Consider the following 20,000-nt stretch of genomic DNA (forward strand, 5'->3'; position numbering starts at 1 on the left):
GGCAGTGTCGAATTATCGTACCAGAGCGTCAAAATGATCAGTTTTGGTGGTAAAATATCGTACAAATACGATAATTATCGTACGTTATCTGGTCAGATGGATTTTTTTTTTGCATGTGCATTATAATGCCAACTTTTTCTCCATATTTCTGCCCTGGGGCATGTTTTATTTTTATTTTATTATTTATTTATTTGGGGGGGGGGGGGGGGGGGGGCGTGGGGGTGGGGCGGTATTTTCATAAGAATCTTGAGTAGTAACTATAAAAAATAAAAAGCACCACGCTCTTTAAAGGAACACTCCGTCAATTTTCAACCAGCTTGGTACCATTACAAAATCAGCAGTATATCAGAAAACTGTAAACCGTTTTCCGGTCATTCATTTAGTTTGACAGTTCTAGAGTACCGCAGGAACGAGTCATTCATTTAGTTTGACAGTTCTAGAGTACCGCAGGAACCAGTCATTCATTTAGTTTGACAGTTCTAGAGTACCGCAGGAACCAGTCATTCATTTTGTTTGACAGTTCTAGAGTACCGCAGGAACCAGTCATTCATTTTGTTTGACAGTTCTAGAGTACCGCAGGAACCAGTCATTCATTTAGTTTGACAGTTCTAGAGTACCGCAGGAACCAGTCATTCATTTAGTTTGACAGTTCTAGAGTACCGCAGGAACCAGTCCGGGAAACATGGCTGCTAACACTTCCGGCTCGTAGGTGTAAAAGTCAATGGTATTTTTGTACGGGAATTTCCGTTAAAATGCACGAAATAAGGTCTGTGGTTAACAAAGGTTTATGAAACAGCAACGTTTGTGTTCAGCAAGATAATCTTCACAAACGAGGAGCACTTTTATGACTTTTGAAGCGTTTTCTGAAAACGGTGTTTAAAAAAAAACGTACGCCTACGCCTACTTATGCTTCGAAAGTGTGACAGGTCCGGTTCTCAAAAATAGAATCAGGCTCGCGTCTAGAACCCAAACCCGCCACAACAACAACAACAGAATGACTGAGCAACAGGTTATCTCACAGGAAGTCAATAAACAAAGTTTGCCTACCTGAAAACCCAGGAGTACCTGCCTCGGACAGCAGGCTGTAGCGCTCTGATGGTTTCACAGGACAGCACCAAGCCTCAGTATGGAAGCTGGCTATCAGCAGCTCCCGTTCAGTAGATTAGGGACGCTAGTACAAAGAATATCTCACACACAGACACACCCATACGTGAAAACGACTAGAGACTGGGGGCGACAGAGAATCCATGGCTTTCTTCAATCACCAGCTGAGAGAGAGTGCGCACCTGAAATGCCACGTCATAATACTAACTCCAAGCCACTCCCACTTCCTGTTTAACTCCGGTGCTCAGTCAAAAGTCACATGACACAACCTACCAGGGGCTACCTGACCATCACACCTGTCACAAAAGTCATAACAGTGTTCCTCGTTTGTGAAGATGATCTTGCTGAACACAAACTTCACTGTTTCATACACTTTTGTTAATAAATTCCCATACAAAAATCCCATTGCCATCGCAGGGACTTCTGGGTAAGCCTACACAAATAAAAATACATAATTCCTGCGGTTCTCTATTGAGAGTTGATTTGAGTTAAGTTGTGGACCAGTGATGTCATTCATGCACAAATGACATCACTGGTCCACATCTTCTCTCAGATCAACTCTCAAACGAAATGAATGACTGCAAAACCGCTTTTCCACAGTTTTTGGATATACTATTGATTTTTTTTTTTTTAACCAAGGTTTCTTTATTCAAGGTTTTTCATTTCGTAATCATTCAATTTCATTTCAAATCCCCTGAACCCCTATACTATCGATTTTGTAATGATATACAAAAGCTGGTTGAAAATCGATGGTGTTCCTTTAATTATATAACACTCTTATGTTTGAGCAATTTGATTGGACGAGAGGCATTCCATGAGTGCTGATATACAGGATAAGAGCACAGGGACACTTCACTGAAATCCTCTGTGCTAACCTAAACGTAGCAAGCTTAAATAGCTTTCAGTCAGGAAACCGTTTACCTGTTGCTTGGCAACACTTGGTAGTGTTAGTGCAATCCTGAGGGAACAGATTTTTTGGGGGGCGGTGACAAATAACTGACAAAAATCCATCTGCTGTCTCAAATTACTATTATGCTACTTAACGTCGTATAGCTTTTGTTTATAAAGCTGTTGTAGAAGCCAGAGACTGACCGCTGCTCCCTCTCTCCTCTCCTGTCCTGTCCAGGCATACACCAACCCCATCTTCTCCCCGTGCATCTACCTCCTCCCGCTGCGGCACGCCTACACCGCGCACGCCAAGGTGCCCTCCTGCAGCCCCTCCCCCCCACCTCCAGTCTCCCGCTCCCCTTCCCCTGCCCCCTACCTCCACTTTGCTGCCACCAGCCTCCCCGGGTACCACCACCCTCCTCCTCCTCCTCCCGCTTCGGCCTCGGCCGCTCCCCAGTACGATCACCCCGCCCCCCCGCAGGCCTCTGGCCCCGAAACACCCCCTCATCCCTACCCCAGTGAACCCCCCTTCAACCTGTCCGCCCAGCCCCTGCCCCACAGGATGACCTGCTCCTCACTGCTGTGGCAACAGCACCAGGTATGGCTACTTTACTGTGCGTTTTTACTATGCATTATTGTTTGCTTACAATAAATCGCACATATTAATTGTACTTAGAGGGCTATTGTGCATTTGCCTTGTACTTACAAGGCTCACTATAAATTGTATGTATTGCTTTTTCTTCTTCATCATTGTGTAATCACATGACCTGTCAGGTGACCCCCTTGAGACTGGTATTTGTAAGGTGTGTCTGCATTGGTTTCATGTCTGAACTGAAGAAGGCTTTGTACCCAAAATGTCACGCAGTGGTATAGGCTACCAATAAATGTTCATGGGAGCAATATCTATGTGCGGACTGTATTTTTCTACTTTTTAACAGCACCAGGTGCCCCCGCCCGGGAACCCCAGCTACCCGGGGCAGTACCCCACCCCGCCTCCGCCCTACTCCCCGCCCCAGCCCTCGTCTCAGGGTTATGCCCCGGCTCAAGCCCCGGGACACCCGTCGTACCCCGCCAACCCGCCCCAGTACCCCTCCTCCTCCTCCTCCTCCTTGCTGGGGTACCCGTCTTCCGCCTGTGCCATGGAGCTCCAGGGCAGCCAGGGGGCGACGGAGCAGTTTCAGCCCGCCAGCGATGAGCCGACCCCGGGCCCCGGCCGAGGCCCCGGTCCCCTGGAGGGCTCCACCGCCACGAGCGGCGGCGGCGCTACGCCCGCCGTTCCTGCTGGCTCCACTTATGGTATGATGGGCTTTTTCAGAGATGTTATTTGGCTGTTTAGAGCTGCAACCATTAATCGATTAGTTTTAGACTATTAACTTAATCACCAACTATTTTTTATCGGTTTGAGTATTATTATTTTTTCCAAGTAAAAACTCTGATTCCAGCTTCTTAAATATGAATATTTTCTGGTTTCTTTCCTCCTCTATGACAGTAAAGTTCATATTTTGGGTTGAGGACAAAACAAGAGATTTGAGGACGTCATCTTGGGCTTTGGGGAAACACTGATCGCCATTTTTCACCATTTTCTCACGTTTTATAGACCAAACAAGTAATCGATTAATAGAGAAAATAATCGACCGATTCATCGACAATGAAAATAATCGTTGGTTGCAGCCCAACTATTTATCTGTGAAATAATTCATAAAACAAGAAAGATAAATCACAAAGTGAACTCACCAAATTCCGATCTTTTCCTCTCTTGGTTTCCTTTGGTAGAAAACAGCACAGACAGGAGTTCTGGGTATTGAAGTCCTTACATTTCCATTTGGGACCTCCAACATGCAAAACTGCCTCATGCAGCTTTAATGACCCCACTGGGGAAACTGCTTTATTGCAGCAGCAATAGATATCATAATAAAACTAGAATAAGAATACCACAAATGATAAAACCTGATTATTAAGTAGAAATATATGAATGGAAAGAATGAAAACGCATGAATTACAATGTGTTGATCTCCCTAGTTTATCTGTCGTTCCAATAGTGTGACTGATGGTCTTGTTTTTGTCCCGTCAGCGCTGACCCAGAAGGAGCAGACCAGACCGGTGCTGCTGGTGGACCCTCCGCTCAACAACAGACCCATCGTAAGAACCACGCACACAGATCTACCCTTCATTATGTACACTCTGAGACGACACTTTACCACTGCTGAGAGTACAGAACACGATGAAAAACAAATATTTTAACCAACGTGTGTTCCTCCCTGGTCAGGTCAAATATGTCCCGATCATGGCGGCCGCGCCGCAGCCCGACGTCGGCCCCGTCCCGCCGACCGTTTACGACGTCCTCTCCCAGGCGAGCGGCGACATCAACCACCTGTCCCACTACCGGGGCCGCCACAGCCCGGCCAACCCCATCAAAGTGTTGGTTCCCCTGGGGGGGGCGGGCCCCGGCGGGCACCCGGGGGGGTTCGCGCCACGCGTGGTGACCATGGGGCCCCAGCCCCTGCTGTCGGTCAGCTGCGGCACGGAGGACGCCTGGGAGGAGTCTGAGCGGATGGAACCGCCGAGCTCCAACCAGAGAGGAGCGAGGAGGAACAACAACAACAACAACCAGCGAGGGAGGGGCCGGGGGAGGGGGGGCGGGGGCTACGACAGGGGCGGCGGCTACAGGAGGCGGCGAGGAGGCGCAGACGGGTTGGAGTTTGGCTACACTAGGCAGTATAACCCCACCCACCAAGGGAGCAGCCGGGACAGGGGCTACTAGCCCCCCCGGCTAATGAGATGAGAGGGACACAGGAAGGTGATTTTTGTTCTCCCGTGTCGTTTGGACACACGGGGCTTCCATAGTTTCCAAATCAGACACTTCCTGTTGACCCTTCTCTCTGAGGAATCACAAAAAGTCGTCATCTGGATTGGCTGGTTTTGTTTTTTCCCCCAGCATGCACTGCAACCAATCAAACTTTTAATTCCACTTAGAAAATGGATACACTTCTGATCGAATGAATGGATTGTTCTCGCCCCGGTCCGGACCAGAGCCGCTGGTAGTTTGGAGTATGGGGTTCATATCTGCAGCCGCCATGTTGTCTCGCCTTCTCTGCCGCTCATGCTGTGCTCCAGTCAAAGTCAGAAGTTGTTAACAAGAATGTTAAGTCGTGTCTGCTAGCTAGTTAGCATAGTTTGCTAGCTAGTTAGCGTAGAATGTTAGCAACTCTAAGTGCAATTTCAGGTCAACTTCATAACCTTTTTCCACACAGGTGTTTTGATGATTCATAACCTTTTTCCACACAGGTGTTTTGATGATTCATAACCTTTTACCACACAGGTGTTCAGATTTAAGGTCACATGGTGCTGTAAATGGAACTTCAGTGTATTTTGAGGATTATAAAGGTGAATGGTAAAGCTGAGTAGAGTTTACAGTCTCAGAAACATTGACTTGAAAGGCCGTTGCACTTTGACTTTTCCTCGCAGAAAGCCAAAACTTCCGACTTCCCGTCATCTCTGGAACGCAGCATAACAAGAGAGCCTGCCATGTCTTTAGAGCGAGAGCCAGGTTGTCAATAGTCTGAACAAGAGCTGACGATTCTTGTTAGCATCTGTTAGCGCTGCTAGCTTAAAAACAAAGTCTACAGCGGGCATGAAATCAACACTTACTCAACAGCTTTAAGATTTGCATGACTGCCTATGAAAAAATACATGAGCCAAACCGTGTGTGTGTGGGTGGCTCTGGTCCCGGTGTCTAGCGTGAAATCGTTAGCATTAGCTTCTTCATGCTGGGTTGTGTTTGCGTCCATCCTGGTGCGGGTGGTTTTATTTACATGTTTGATTTGTGATTTTTCTTGTTTCTCTTCCGTTTTCTGTGCTCACTTTTGAACCAAAACGGAAAACTCACTCATCTCTCTCGTCCGATTGAGTGCCTTACGTTTATTTTTTTGTATTTTTCCTCTATGCTCTCAGTTCAGAAAGCAGTGCTGTACTGTACAGTTTACTTTGTGTTGGATTTTTCTATGCTGTTAAAGAAATAAAATGTATTCCATGTGTCTTGTCTGTCGCCCTTTTGATGAAGCAAAGTCTCCACCTTGATTGAGGAGGTTAATTCACGCAGTAGAGCTGGACGATCATTCAATTATCGCTTAGCGTCTTTCAGTGGAATCATATCGTGATGTTATAAAGATTTAAATATTGTCATTCGTGACACACACTTTACCCACTGCACTGCTGCTGCATAAATATTATTTGCCTTTACTTTCCCCTTACAGTGTTTTACGTTTTAGAGAGACTTTCAACCTGTAACCGGTTAAAATGTCAAGAGAGCACTTATACTTCCTCTGTTATAACAACATAAACAACAAACATAAAATAGTCTGTTGTAGACTTGGATCAAAGAAATCACTCAGGGTTATCAGAGGGCCAGTTATCTTGTAGTTGGATAACTTAATACTTAATGTCAGTCACCTTTCTTTGTAAGTGCACAAATTATATTAGTACAGCGGCATATACCCCAATACAAGAGGTATTGTGCACTTTTTGAAAAAAGCATGAAACTTCTACCATAGTTAGATGATACCATGAGGTGTATTTTCAGATGTGGAGTCAAGTCAGATTTGACCCCTGAGGCCCGGTAGAGGTCAAATTCTAAATGGCCACGGAAAATTTTGAAATATGGTTAACTTTGGAACCAAACGCTGTAGAAAAACATTTAAGGTGTCATTTCCCACTAATTTTTGGGTGCCCAGTCAGTTGGTGATACTTTTGAGATCAATAGAATTCAAGAAAATGCATTTCTTTTAAGGTCAAGGTAAAAAATATCTAAAAAAAGACAATAAATATTTATTTAATTGTATCCATGTGCCCCAAAATGTTCTTCTATACCTTTGTACTATCTGTTATTATTAACTGTGATGTGTGGTTATTTTATTTTTTATCTAGGATCAGAACTACCACCAGGTCCAGGTGGCCCTCTATCAGTAGTATAGCTAATTACATTAGAGTTGTCAGTAGGGTGGGTGACATGATGAGCTAACATTACAGTCTGCAGGAGAGACAACTTCTGGCAGGAATATTCTGACATGGATATTCTGACAAACCTCTAACAGGTAAAGTGATTGAATAATTGAACAATATTATTAGTAATCTTCTGAATGTTGTTAAAATTAGTAATTTGTGAGCTAAGTCAGTTGAATGATTGAACACAGTATAGACTTCAGCTTTGCAATGTAAAGGATATCACATCTCTTGATAGCTACAGGTTTACTGTACTTAATAATTCTTGAAGCCAAACTTAGCCCTGAAGCAGCATTCACTCTTGCTTGCTAGCTAGCTAGCTGTTAGCCAGCTTAGCTCAACTTTGCTCAACAGCCAGCCAGGCTTTAACACTTATGTTAATACATTTTTGATTGAGACCGTGGAGACAGGTGTGCCTTTTCTCTTGGTATGTAGGCTATAGTGCTCCACCTCCTTATATTGGACACTGCACCTGCCCATCACTGTCACAGATCATTACTGGTGTGCAAGAAACCTTGGGATAACCTGTGAGTATTCTAGCCATTAAGTTAACTTTTAGAATCATAGTATTGAAATCAATTACCATATTGTTGAAAGGTACATTAAGTAAATATTTGTTTGAGGAAGACAGTGTGTGAGCATTCTTGTTTCTCTTAGTGCAGTGAAGGATGTCTACTCCCCGATGCACCTGCGATTGCGGTTGGTTCCAGGGGTGCAAGAAAACTTTGGTTTACCTGTAAGTACACTAGGAAAGAAAATTAATCTGACTTATGTTTTTGATAAATAATGCTGTTATATTCATATATTAATACATTATACATTCATATTTAATTCATAAATATGGTTCTGTTAATTCTTATATTAGGATACATGTATGTTTTATAATTCCTTCAGGCATAAGACAAGACATTTCTGCTATTATACATACTTGAGCAATGTTGTAACATTTTTAACCTTCTCTTGCAGTGTCATCGCAACCATGTCAAAGCATCATAGCTTGGTGGACCCTACAGCCCAGCCCTCTTCATCCAAGGATTCAAAGCCAGCCCCCAGCACTAACTGGGACATTTGTGTCCTCTGCCAAGCAGTTAAAGATGAACCTTTACAGTGTCCACTCAGAAACACTAAAAAACAATCTGTTGGTAGTGGCTATGTATCCCTGGCAGAAGACCTTGCCCGGTTCCGTACTCTTCAGCACATGCCAATGGACCTCAACCTGGAACGATTAGATGATGGAGATGGCATAGAATCCACTTTGAGGAGACATAATGCTGGGTGGCACAAGACTTGTCGAATTAAATTCATCAAAAGAGCTTATGATGTCTTAAGTCAGAAATTAAATACAGAGCAACATGAAAATACCTCTTCTGTACACACGCGATCAGCGCACCGCCATTCACAGTCCACAGAGCCTACTTGCTTCTTTTGCGATAAGCCTGCAGCAGGTTCTTCGAGTTTACATAATGCATCAACTTACAACATCGGGAAGAAGACAGCCTGGGAGACTTGGAAGTCTTTCCCAGAGGTCACTGGTGCTCTGCAGGAACTCCTGGCCATGCCAAGTGAGGTCAGTGAAGGATCAAGGTCACTGATAGAGCGATTTGTGGTGCTGATGTACGACCGAACCAGTGACTGTATGGAGGTAAATGATGCTAGGAAACACCTTTTCTCACAGAAGTCCAGGACTTTGGAGAACATCCCTCCAACCCAGGCAGCCCTTAAAGAGCACATCAAGCAGACTTGCTTTCAGGCCAACCTGTGGAACCAGTCACTTGTCTTGGATCCAAAGATACCAGATCCATCTGACTGGGGTTGGACAAAATAATCCACTGGGTGGCAGCCATTCTGGACAGCTCTCCCTGAAGCAGCAAAATCTTGCCATGAGCTGATCCGCTGTAACTGCCAGAAAGGGTGCACTGGACGGTGCACGTGTGTCAAAGCTGCACTTGCATGTACTGATCTGTGTTTTTGTTCGGGAGACTGTGTTAGGGTTTAGTTCTCATTCGAGAACCCCCTAAGGCGAGGATCTGGGGAGGGGAGTCAGCCAGGGGGCACCACCCAATACTATACTAGACAGATAGACGGTTAAGAAATTTCAGTACAGTATTTCCATTACGTGATCCTGATATGAAAGGACACTAAGCATGGTCTGTTTGCCGTATCTCCATCCACTGATTGTTTCTGATTGTTTTTTTGTTTTGTTTTGTTAACTCATTCATGGCCAGTTTAGGACTGCCAATATTTAGCACAGGCCAAAGATTTTCATAATTGTTGGTCATCTTTCAAGACCCACAGTAAATTATCTATTAGCACCAGAGTGATTTGCAATACCTCAAAATGAAGATGTACGTCTCTGGGTTCACCAGGAAAAAAAAAGTGAGCTTTTAGCATGTTCTGTACTCTACTTATATCCATTTATATACACCCTGTTTTCACCCAAAAGGTCTCTCTGAGATGACAAACAGGAGAAAAGGCAATTTCTGTAAAATACACATTCTCAAGCAGAACTCGCTCTCAATTCTTTTATTTTGAACTGTATTGACATCAGACATGTAAATACTATTCGTTATGACACAAATGAAAAAAAAAATATATATATATATATATATATATATATATATATATATACACATGAAGTGCTTTTTTTTTTACATTCAACAATACAGCAGTGTGAGTGAGTGTGCAGACAGACACACAGACAGACAGACAGACAGACAGACAGACACACCGACAGACAGACAGACAGACAGACAGACAGACAGACACACACACACACACACACGATCCCCCTTCGTTGCGTGATTTCTAACCCCACATAGGATAAGCAATAACCACGCCCTGTGGCGCCGGGATTGGCCAGGAGCAACACTGGAGGGCACGCAGCCCAGCGATTTCATGAACCAACTGAATAGCTCTTGAGAACAGACAGCGGGCTGCTGTGACTGCCGCTTCTGGCTTGTTAGCTGTTCGTGTGTTTATTTTGTTTTGTTCTGGTCCACCCGTCCTCGTCCATGTCTCCCTGTATCCTCCCTGCTATTTGATCGTTCCCGTTTTCCCCTCGGCTATTCAACACGTCCTCACCGCCCTCTGATCGATCATTTCCTCATTCCTCCGATGATCAAACGCATCTCTGGATTACTTTCTCCCGTTTTCTCCGGCTGGCACACAGGAAAGCGACCAGCTCCTGCAGCGCGCGAGGGGCGTTTCAATGGCGTTTCTCCTGTCTGCACATAGTGCACAAGGAAGCGTTTATCCGTTTTCTGCTTTTCCTCTTGCTCAATTTCAAAACAACAGCTGCGGTATGTGTTTGTTCACGTGTTGTCTTAGATGCTAGGGACCTGATACTATGTCACAGGCTGAGGAAGTGTTTGAACTACGCCCTGCAGTAATAAAAACAAAAACACGTCAAACACGTCTTTGGCGTGGATGGCTATTTCTGATAACACGTCAAAGACGTCTTTGGCGGTGAATGAGTTAAGCAACCTTTGGTTCAATTACAGGTGCTGTATTAATATAAGTTATTATCACAATTATTATTGTCATCATAAAAAAAATAAAAAAAAATCACTTGTTACTTCCATTATTTGGGAAATAAACCACCTTTTTGCACCTTTCGCTTCCCTTTGTCTGTATAATTTGACCTTGACATTGATCTGAAGGTATTTTCTTGAATTCTATTGATCTCAAAAGTATCACCAACTGACTGGGCACTTAAAAATTTGTGGGAAATGACACCTTAAATGTTCTTCTACTGTGTTTGGTTCCAAAGTTAAGCATTTTTCAATATTTTCGGCAGCCATTTAGAATTTGACCTCTCCCGGGCCTCAGAGGTCAAATCAGACTTGACTCCACATCTGAAAATACACCTCATGGTATCATCTAACTATGGTAAAAGTTTCATGCTTTTTTCAAAAAGTGCACAATTTTTTGGTAATCCGCTGTACTATATGTCAAACCACTCCTACAGACCTGTCAGCTTGTGAGGCAGCTGGATTCACGCCATCTACCAGTGTCAGGTTAACAGACCTGTACTTCCACTAGAAACTAACATTGCCAACGCCAAGCTGTTTAAAAACAAGGTCATGATTGACATGCCCTCAAAGTCAGCCATGCTGTAAAACGGTGACATTTGCAAATGTATTGTTGTTATACACTGCCGGAGCCGCAGGGGGCAGCAGAGGGGTTTTCCAGCTCGACACAGCGCCACACCAGCAGCAAGCGAAGAAGCAAGAGATCGTAGAAGAAGAGTGGCTTTCCATAAAAAATACCTCGGACTAGCCACAAACGCTACACAACGGTGAGATTTGATTCTTTATTGCAAAGGTCTTCAAACTAAATCCTTTACGCTGTACGTTAGCTGTCATGTAACAGACGAGTGTTGAAGGACACCAGAAAGCTGGTCACAATGTGGCAGAATTTGTGTGTAAACCTCTTGCTAATAATGCGATAGCTAAACGATGTGCTAGCTAGCTAGCTAACGATGTGAAAACGTCGATAGGTGGAGTGGACACAAATGATTAGTGGGATTCCATGAAGGCGGATAAAGGAAAAGTCTGGCTTATTTTATTTTTATTTCAAAATGTTTGATAAGTCTCGCTAATTGAATTGGCAGCCAGAGTTCCGTTTGTTATTGCAGCCAAAAACAGCTGGAGTTCAGTGTTTCCTAAAGACTGGGTCTGGAGTGGACCCACAGGTGGATCGCAGGAGATTTGCTTTGGTCCCAAATAAATTTGCAGAATTTCTTCCACAGTCTTTTATTTAAAATGTGTATGTTGTCTTACAAACACACCCTTAATCCGGCTTCCCACCCGCAGACACAGCCAATCGTGCCTGTATGGAATGCCCGACCAAGCCGGGGGTAACGCAGGGGTGCGAACCTGTGGCCCTTGTGTTGGTAGGCAGGGAATCTACTGCTACACTACCTGGACGGACATACTGATCTTTATCAATTAGATGATTAGGCAATAGGCCTAAAACAGTTAACCCCAGCCGATTTGTTCAAGAATAGGCCTTTTTAATTACCTTTGGAGTTTGGATGAGTGATGACTATGAGAAGTAAAAACAATGACATGGCCTGTTCACTCAACCTAAATGCATTTCAATAATGAGAGACTAGAAGAAAGGTATAACAAATTTTAATGAATGGACGAACAACATTTAGATTTGGCGTATGACTCCATGATGTGATGTCGCTCCTCCTGAGCAAGAGGAGGACGTCACTGATGTATAGGATAGAGAACCCCCCATAGGGAGTTCTACAGGAGCCATGACATGGTGGTGTTCAGGGGAGGAGGAGGGTCGAAACAACTGCAGCGGCGTAGACTCAGCAACTGCGGGTGACACACAAGGTGAGTTACACACAGACAAATACCAAGGGCCTGATATAAACTACTACTCCATTCATAAGATCCTCCATTCAAGTGATTGGCCAGCAGGCCAGAGAGAGGGAAAGCGTGGGAAAGCGTGGGACACAGTGATTGGACAGGATTGAAGGGGGCGTGTCTATTTATGACTGAGTGACATGACCTGAACAGGGCGTTGGCTGCAGGGGAAATAAAGATGAATGGAAGGAATCAATGAATGAATGAATAAGATAGTTTAATCAGGTATTGACTAAGGTAGCCTTCATTATTGAAAATTGTCTAAGACATCATTTATTTTGTCTCATTTATAAAGTAGGCTATTTAACATGTATAATGTTTTCAGCAACGTGCATAAAACAAAGTTGGGATTGATCAAACATAATCTATTTGAAGTGGCTGGTTTACCAAGTCAAGATAATAGAAGGTGATGTGGAACTGGCAGTAAAAATGTTCAGGAATGTTCATCTCTCCATAAATTGTCTCTTCTCACGATTTATAATCGGGTTGCGATGATTTGTCATTTTTAAAAAGTGGGTCCCCAGGAAGAAAGTTTGGGAAACACTGGAATGTGTTTGTGAGAGAAATGGGAGAGGTGTGTTAGCCCTTGTTCACATAGGACGCCTAACGTAAGCAGAACTGAAGCTTGAGGCAGGCTCACACTGAGCCGTTCACACAAGAAGCCTTCTCTTTTCCTCTCGGCGCCTTGAACCCGCCCACAACTCCCATTGACTTCATGCCTGGCTTGACCGATCAATGCTCTGGCTCAGCACGCGTCACGCTTGGAAAATCGGCGTGAATCCTGAACGATCGCTTGAGCAAGGCGTGAGCGTGGCTTCGGCGAGGCTTCAGCGTGACGCGCAGCGCGCGGGTGGTGTGAAGGGCTTCGCCTGTTAACAAGGACGCCTAAATGAAACTTGTGGGTTCAGCGTAGGTAGAGCTTAGGTTGAGCGTTGCTTCGGCATCTTGTGTGAACGGGAGCTTAGGGGCAGTTGGCCTGTCTCAAGCTTCAGTTGTGCTTATGTTAGGCGTCCTGCGTGAACAAGGGCTTAGGGGCAGTGCACAATGGCCACAAGAGGGAGCCATTGATAGCTCTATATTGAAACTAGGTGTCACTTTCTGAGGGACCTGCGATTCTCCCCCCCCCCCCCCCCCCCCCCCCATTTTCTCCCCCAATAGAGACAATGCATGAAATAGGCCATGCCCATCAGGAGATTTCAAATACAACTTTTTTCTTTTCTTTTTTGTGCTTTTGTGTGCTTTAGACTTGTGTAGAATGGTTTTTATCTTTTTACTGCTACATATCTTTTTACCGGAAGTTGTATTGCTGTCTCGCTAGTGGAAGGTGGCTAGGTAGTGAAAATGGCTGCGCCCGTAATATTCCCAAACAACAGGACAAGCTACAAAAACCTCGTCCACGATCATTTTAAGTGTGGGAGTATTTTAGACCGAGAGCCAACAATGTGCTGATCTGTAACGTTAAACTTGGAAATGACGTCGCATAACCGTAACATTAAGGAAACACCTGGAGCGCGTCTGGGTAGCCTCGACGCGAGACTCCGCCTTCATTCTTCAGGCTGCGTCTCGACTTAGCAACCCCTGAGTCAACTGCAGGTATCGATTTAAACTGGTCTCAAGCGACATACACGTTACCAATCACAATAAAACTTTACCTTACCCACGCACAATGTTGTTATCCCACAATAGAGCTCAACAGTCACGTGATTTTTCGTGACGTTTCCCGCCCCGGAAGTAAGTTCCCCATTCGTTTTCTCCATAGACATTTTGAAAAATCCGTATATATAACGAGTTTTAAGGCTGGAACCAAGCCAACCCGTGACCTACTGAATCATGAGTGACCATAAAACATTCAATCTGATTTGTTCCCCCTGTTTTTTTTGTTTTTCTTTACCTCATTCACATACCCTCAATCCAGCTTCCCACCCACGGTGCACTGCAGACACAGCCAATCGTGCCTGTATGGACGCGAACCTGCGGCCCTCGTGTTGGTAGGCAGGGAATCTACCGGACGGTACACTACCTACAGTACACCCTATCTGAGGGGCCTGCTTGACCAAATGAAATGATCCCAGATCCCAGACCTGCATCTGTAGCCAACAAAGACCATTTACATCGGTTAATTTGGATAAAACAGATTTTTCTATTATGAATCCGTTTTTCAAGGATATAAATTCAAATGTTCAAAATGTCTGTTGTGTCAAATCCGGATTATTATCCCCAATAATGTGACCCACTGACTCCAAATCAATACGAGAAATGATTACTACATTGGACACAAACAGGACATTCTAGGGCACCTTAGTGCTTGTTGTATTTTTATATTAATATTTATATGGAAAATGCATGTTTTATTTCAGTTGCTGTCTCTGAGTGAAAATGTCTAAAATCGAGCAGCTGAGAGCGTTGGCGAACGAGCGGATAGCGGTGGCTGATCAGGAGATCTTCGAGCTGCTTGAGGAAACGCTAACAGAGTACGAGGAGGAAGCTTCGGATTTAAAAGAGGAGAACGAACGACAGAGAAAGCTGCTGGACAAGATTCTAAAACCTGAAGTGCGCCTACACAGAGCAGGTTGGTGACGTTCAAATGTTATTTTCACTTTGCTCACATTGTATGTTATTTCTGTATTTAGTAAAGTATCAATTAACATGTATTTATCATTTACATGCCTGTTGAACACAAGATAAAATTATTCTAGATTTTTAGATTCTGGAGATATGATCATGGTATATGGTGTGTGTGTGTGTATATTAGGCTCCTATGAATAACGGTGAAAAGTTGACGACAAAATCAAGATTATTCAATACAAAATCTTTTTAACATCAAAACACTTCTGAGTCCTGTTTTGGTGATGTCAGTGGTGGCCTAAAGCAGAGGTTCTAAAATGTTTTTCAGGCAAGGACCCCTTACAAGATAGAAAATATACCGGGGACCCCCTCATTCTGATTTGTGATTTTGGCCTAAGCTTAATTGTTTCCAGAGTAACGTGACTTTTAAATTGATAGATTTGTTATATTAGAATGTAATCCATGAACCATTTTAGATTTAAAGCATCAAATATTTCCGTTGAACTATGAAGCTTTTACAAAAAAAAGTTTTTGTTTTTATTTTCCTGAAAACTTTTCGCGGACCCCCTGGCAAAGTGCCACGTGGCAATTTTTTACTAAATTCACTTCATTTTAAAAACTGCGACAGTTCACACAACTCTAATATGACGTACATATGATATATTATACATCAGACCCTTGAGCTACTTCTGCTCTCACTCAGAATGTCAAAATATAAGCATTCTGATGGATAGTGTTTGAGATGTTACAAACGTTTGTTTGGCACAACTCATACTAGTTAACTCATTCACCGACAGTTTAGGACTGCCAATATTTAGCACAGGCCAAAGATTTTCATAATTGTTGGTCATCTTTCAAGACCCACAGTAAATTATCTATTAGCACCAGAGTGATTTGCAATACCTCAAAATGAAGATGTACGTCTCTGGGTTCACCAGGAAAAAAAAAGTGAGCTTTTAGCATGTTCTGTACTCTACTTATAGCCATTTATATACACCCTGTTTTCCCCCAAAAGTTCTCCCTGAGAAAATAAACAGGAGAAAAGGCAATTTTTGTAAAAAGGCACAATCTCAGGAAGAACTCACTCTCAATTATTTTATTTTGAACTGTATTGACATCAGACATGTAAATATTATTCGTTAGGACACAAATGACAAAAAAAAAATATATATATATATATACACATGAAGTGCTTTTTTTTTACATTCAACAATACAGTTTACTCGGTGTGAGTGTGCAGACAGACAGACAGACAGACAGACACACACACACACACACACACACACACACACACACACACACACACACACACACGATCCCCGATCCCCCTTTTAGATTTCTAACCCCACATAGGATAAGCAATAACCACGCCCTGTGGCGCTGGGATTGGCCAGGAGCAACACTGGAGGGCACGCAGCCCAGCGATTTCATGAACTGAATAGCTCTTGAGAAAGGACAGCGGGCTGCTGTGAATGCCGCTTCTGCCTTGTGCCTTGCTGTTGTGTGTTTATTTTGCACCCGTCCTCGTCCATGTCTCCCTGTCATATCCTCCCTGCTATCTGATCGTTCCCGTTTTCCCCTCGGCTATTCAACACGTCCTCACCGCCCTCGCAAACTGATCGATCATTTCCTCATTCCTCCGATGATCAAACACATCTCTTGATTACTTTCTCCCGGCTGGCACAGAGGAAGGCGACTCCAGCTCGTGCAGCGCGCCGAGGCGCGTTTCAATGGCGTTTCTCCTGTCTGCACAAGGAAGCGTTACCCGTTTTCTGCTTTTCCTCTTGCTCAATTTCAAAACAACAGCTGCGGTATGTGTTTGTTCACGTGTTGTCTTAGATGCTAGGGACCTGATACCATGTGACAGGCTGGGGAAGTGTTTAAACTACGCCCTGCATTAATAAAAACAAAAACACGTCAAACACGTCATTGGCGGGGAGGGCTATTTCTGATAACACGTCAAAGACGTCATTGGCGGTGAATGAGTTAAAGGGATACGCCAACATTTCCGAGTTTAGGCCATTTGTCATATTGTCGATATCAAACCTAGAATGTAGAAGCCTTTATTTTCACTCTGCACGCAGTACAAACGGCAATAGAGTGCTCACCGCTACTTAGCTTAGCGCTACAATGGCAGTCTATGGTACTGCTGCCTACTCCCGTTCAATCGCTCAAATACATATTACAACAGCGCCAGAAACACTCACATGTACATGTTGTGACTCGTGTACTCACCACGCGATGAAATAATAATCCAAAGTCACGTGAAACGGTTATTTTCGTAGTAAATCCACACACCGAGAACAAAGAGAGTAACTGAACAAACAGAGTATAACCAAAGTTACTTCCTCGTTTGCCATGAGGTGCATGCGCTGTGTGCAGTAGCAGTACATTCTAGTTTTGATATTGCCAATATGACAAATGGCCTAAGCTCTCAAAATGGCGTATCCCTTTAACTGCTGCGGTTGGGTGGCCATGATGTCACGCTGATTCTTCCTATAGCACGTGTGCTACTGCAGTAAATTCATTCATCGCACAGACCGATGTTTCCATAGCACGTGCTACATATATGTAGCACTGTACAGCCCTGAGGAGGCAGCTTGTGACCAGAAGGTTGTCGGTTCGATCCCTGTGACCGGCAGGATAAATCTGGGTGGGGAAAGTGAGAAAGCAGCACTCGCCTCTCCCTCATTAGCACCATTGAGGTGCCGTTGAGCAAGGCCCTTAACCCCAACCGCTCCAGTGGAGCTGATCAGTGGCCAACAGATCAGACTGTGGTTGTACTGGTCAGCTTCCAGGTGTGAATGTGAACACACCTTCTGAAAAAGAGAGCATTGCTCTCAGTGAGACTCCCCTAGTATAAAGGTAAACAAAAAAAAGAGAGAGAGAGAATTGGTCAATAAATAACTGGACTCTATATTTTAGTACTCTTGAGATGTAGTACAATACATTGGTAGTTAAAGGTTATTGATTTATTATATTAGTTGTATGAAAATTAACTTGGGAATTACAAGAAGAAAAAAGCTTGTCTGTACCCATGTACTTCACTTTGCAAATAAAAGTACATATTTGAAGAAGGTTAATATCAGAAACAGCATCACATTTCAAAAGTGTCGAGGTTGCAGCACATGACTTGGAGAAAGTTGCTAATCTAACAAAATGTTTCTGCAGCAGCAGATGATATCTGGGGTAAGTGCTTGCCCATACAATATTACAGTAAGATATCGCTATAATATTAGGCTGTAGTGTAATGATAATAATGTTTGAAGACAAGACAGATGTAATAAAACAAACATTTTCCTACTGATAATCCCCCAGAGATTAAAGAAGAGGATTCCCCGGAGCAGCAGGACTGGAGCCCCCGTCTGGACCAGGAGGAGCCGGCCCAACGTCGGCCCCGTCCCACCGGCCGCTCACGGCGTCCTCTCACATGCAAGCGGCGACATCAAGCACCTGTCCCACGAGCGGGGCTGCCACAACCCGGCCAGTCCCGTCAAAGTGCTGCTTCCCCTGGGGCGGGTGGACCCCGGCGGGCCCGCGCCACGCGTGGCCATGGAACCCCTGCTGTCGGTCAGCTGCGCCACGGTGGACCCCTGGGAGGAGTCTGAGCGGATGGACCCACCGAGCTCCAACCAGAGAGGAGCGAGGAGGAACAACAACCAGCGAGGGAGGGGCAGGGGGGGGCGGGGGCTACGACAGGGGCGGGTACAGGAGGCGGAGACGGGGTGGAGTTTGGCTACACTAGGCAGTATAACCTCAACCAAGGGAGCAGCTGGGACAGGGGCTAGTAGCCCCCCTGCCAATCAGAGGAGAGGGACACAGGAAGGTGATTTTTGTTCTCCCGGGTCGTTTGGACACACGGGGCTTCCATAGTTTCCTCAAAGTCGTCATCTGGATTGGCTGGTTTTGTCTCTTCCCCCAGCATGCACTGCAACCAATCAAACTAATTCCACTTAGAAAATGGATACACTTCTGATCGATCGAATGAATGGATTGTTCTCGCCCCGGTCCGGACCAGAGCCGCTGGTAGTTTGGAGTATGGGGTTCATATCTGCAGCTGCCATGTTGTCTCGCCTTCTCTACCGCTCATGCTGTGCTCCAGTCAAAGTCAGAAGTTGTTACAAAAATGTTAAGCCGCGTTTGCTAGCTAGTTAGCATAGTTTGCTAGCTAGTTAGCATAGTTTGCTAGCTAGTTAGCATAGTTTGCTAGCTAGTTAGCATAGAATGTTAGCAACTCTTAAGTGCAATTTCAGGTCAACTTCATAAACTTTTTCCACACAGGTGTTTTGATGATTCATAACCTTTTACCACACAGGTGTTCAGATGATTTAAGTTCATGTGGTGCCGTAAATGGAACTTCAGTGTATTTTGAGGATTATAAAGGTGAATGGTAAAGCTGAGTAGAGTTTACAGTCTCTGGAATGCAGCATAACAAGAGAGCCTGCCATGTCTTTAGAGCGAGGGCCAGGTTTTCAATAGTCTGAACAAGAGCTGACGCTTTTCGTTAGCATCTGTTAGCGCTTCTAGCTTAAAAACAAAGTCTACAGCGGGCCATATTGGCACATTAGCCAAACCATGTGTGTGTGTGGCTCTGGTCCCAGTGGCTAGGGTGAAACTGTTAGCAATATCTTCTTCATGCTGGGTTGTGTTTGCGTCCATCCTGGCGCGGGTGGTTTTTAGGGCTGCCACTAACGATTGTTTTCATAATTGATTAATCTGTCTATTATTTTCTCGATTAATCGATGAGTTGTTTGGTCTTTAAAATGTCAGAAAATGGTAGCAAATGACGATCAGTGTTTCCCAAAGCCCAAGATGATGCTCTCAAAATGTCTTGTTTTGTCCACAACTCAAAGATAATATCAGTTTACTGTCATACAGGAGTAAAGCAACCAGAAAATATTCACATTTAAGAAGCTGAAATCAGAGAGATTTGACCTTAAAATTGTACTCAAAACGATTAATTGATTATCAAAATAGTTGTCGATTAATTTTCTGTCGATCGACTAATCGATTAATTGTTGCAGCTCTAGTGGTTTGATTTACATACAGTATTTGATTTTTTCT

The 20,000-nt window shown here is 44.2% G+C and overlaps 2 protein-coding genes across 3 annotated transcripts; both read left to right on the plus strand.

The window, feature by feature from the left end:
* Positions 1–1,363: 1,363 nt before the first annotated feature.
* On the plus strand, positions 1,364–6,024 carry LOC310779464 (uncharacterized protein; the record flags this gene model as incomplete). The annotated part of the gene is made up of 5 exons (XM_083639997.1): positions 1,364–1,429; positions 2,231–2,590; positions 2,931–3,288; positions 4,064–4,131; positions 4,259–6,024. The coding sequence occupies 5 exons, from the start codon at positions 1,364–1,366 to the stop codon at positions 4,751–4,753; spliced, it is 1,347 nt and encodes a 448-aa protein (XP_083496123.1). The 3' UTR covers positions 4,754–6,024.
* A 5,158-nt stretch (positions 6,025–11,182) lies between these two features.
* LOC310780117 (uncharacterized protein) lies at positions 11,183–18,597 on the plus strand. 2 transcript variants are annotated; one of them, XM_083640670.1, is made up of 3 exons: positions 11,183–11,287; positions 14,729–14,940; positions 18,255–18,597. In XM_083640670.1, the coding sequence occupies exons 2-3, from the start codon at positions 14,748–14,750 to the stop codon at positions 18,542–18,544; spliced, it is 483 nt and encodes a 160-aa protein (XP_083496796.1). In that variant the 5' UTR covers positions 11,183–11,287; positions 14,729–14,747; the 3' UTR covers positions 18,545–18,597. The 2 variants fall into 2 exon arrangements, with proteins under 2 accessions (XP_083496796.1, XP_083496797.1); XM_083640671.1 differs by lacking the exon at positions 11,183–11,287 and adding an exon at positions 12,140–12,338.
* The last annotated feature ends 1,403 nt before the right edge of the window (positions 18,598–20,000 follow it).

This window comes from Poromitra crassiceps, assembly GCF_964638095.1.
Source record: "Poromitra crassiceps genome assembly, chromosome: 7".
Classification (NCBI taxonomy): Eukaryota; Metazoa; Chordata; class Actinopteri; order Beryciformes; family Melamphaidae; genus Poromitra; species Poromitra crassiceps.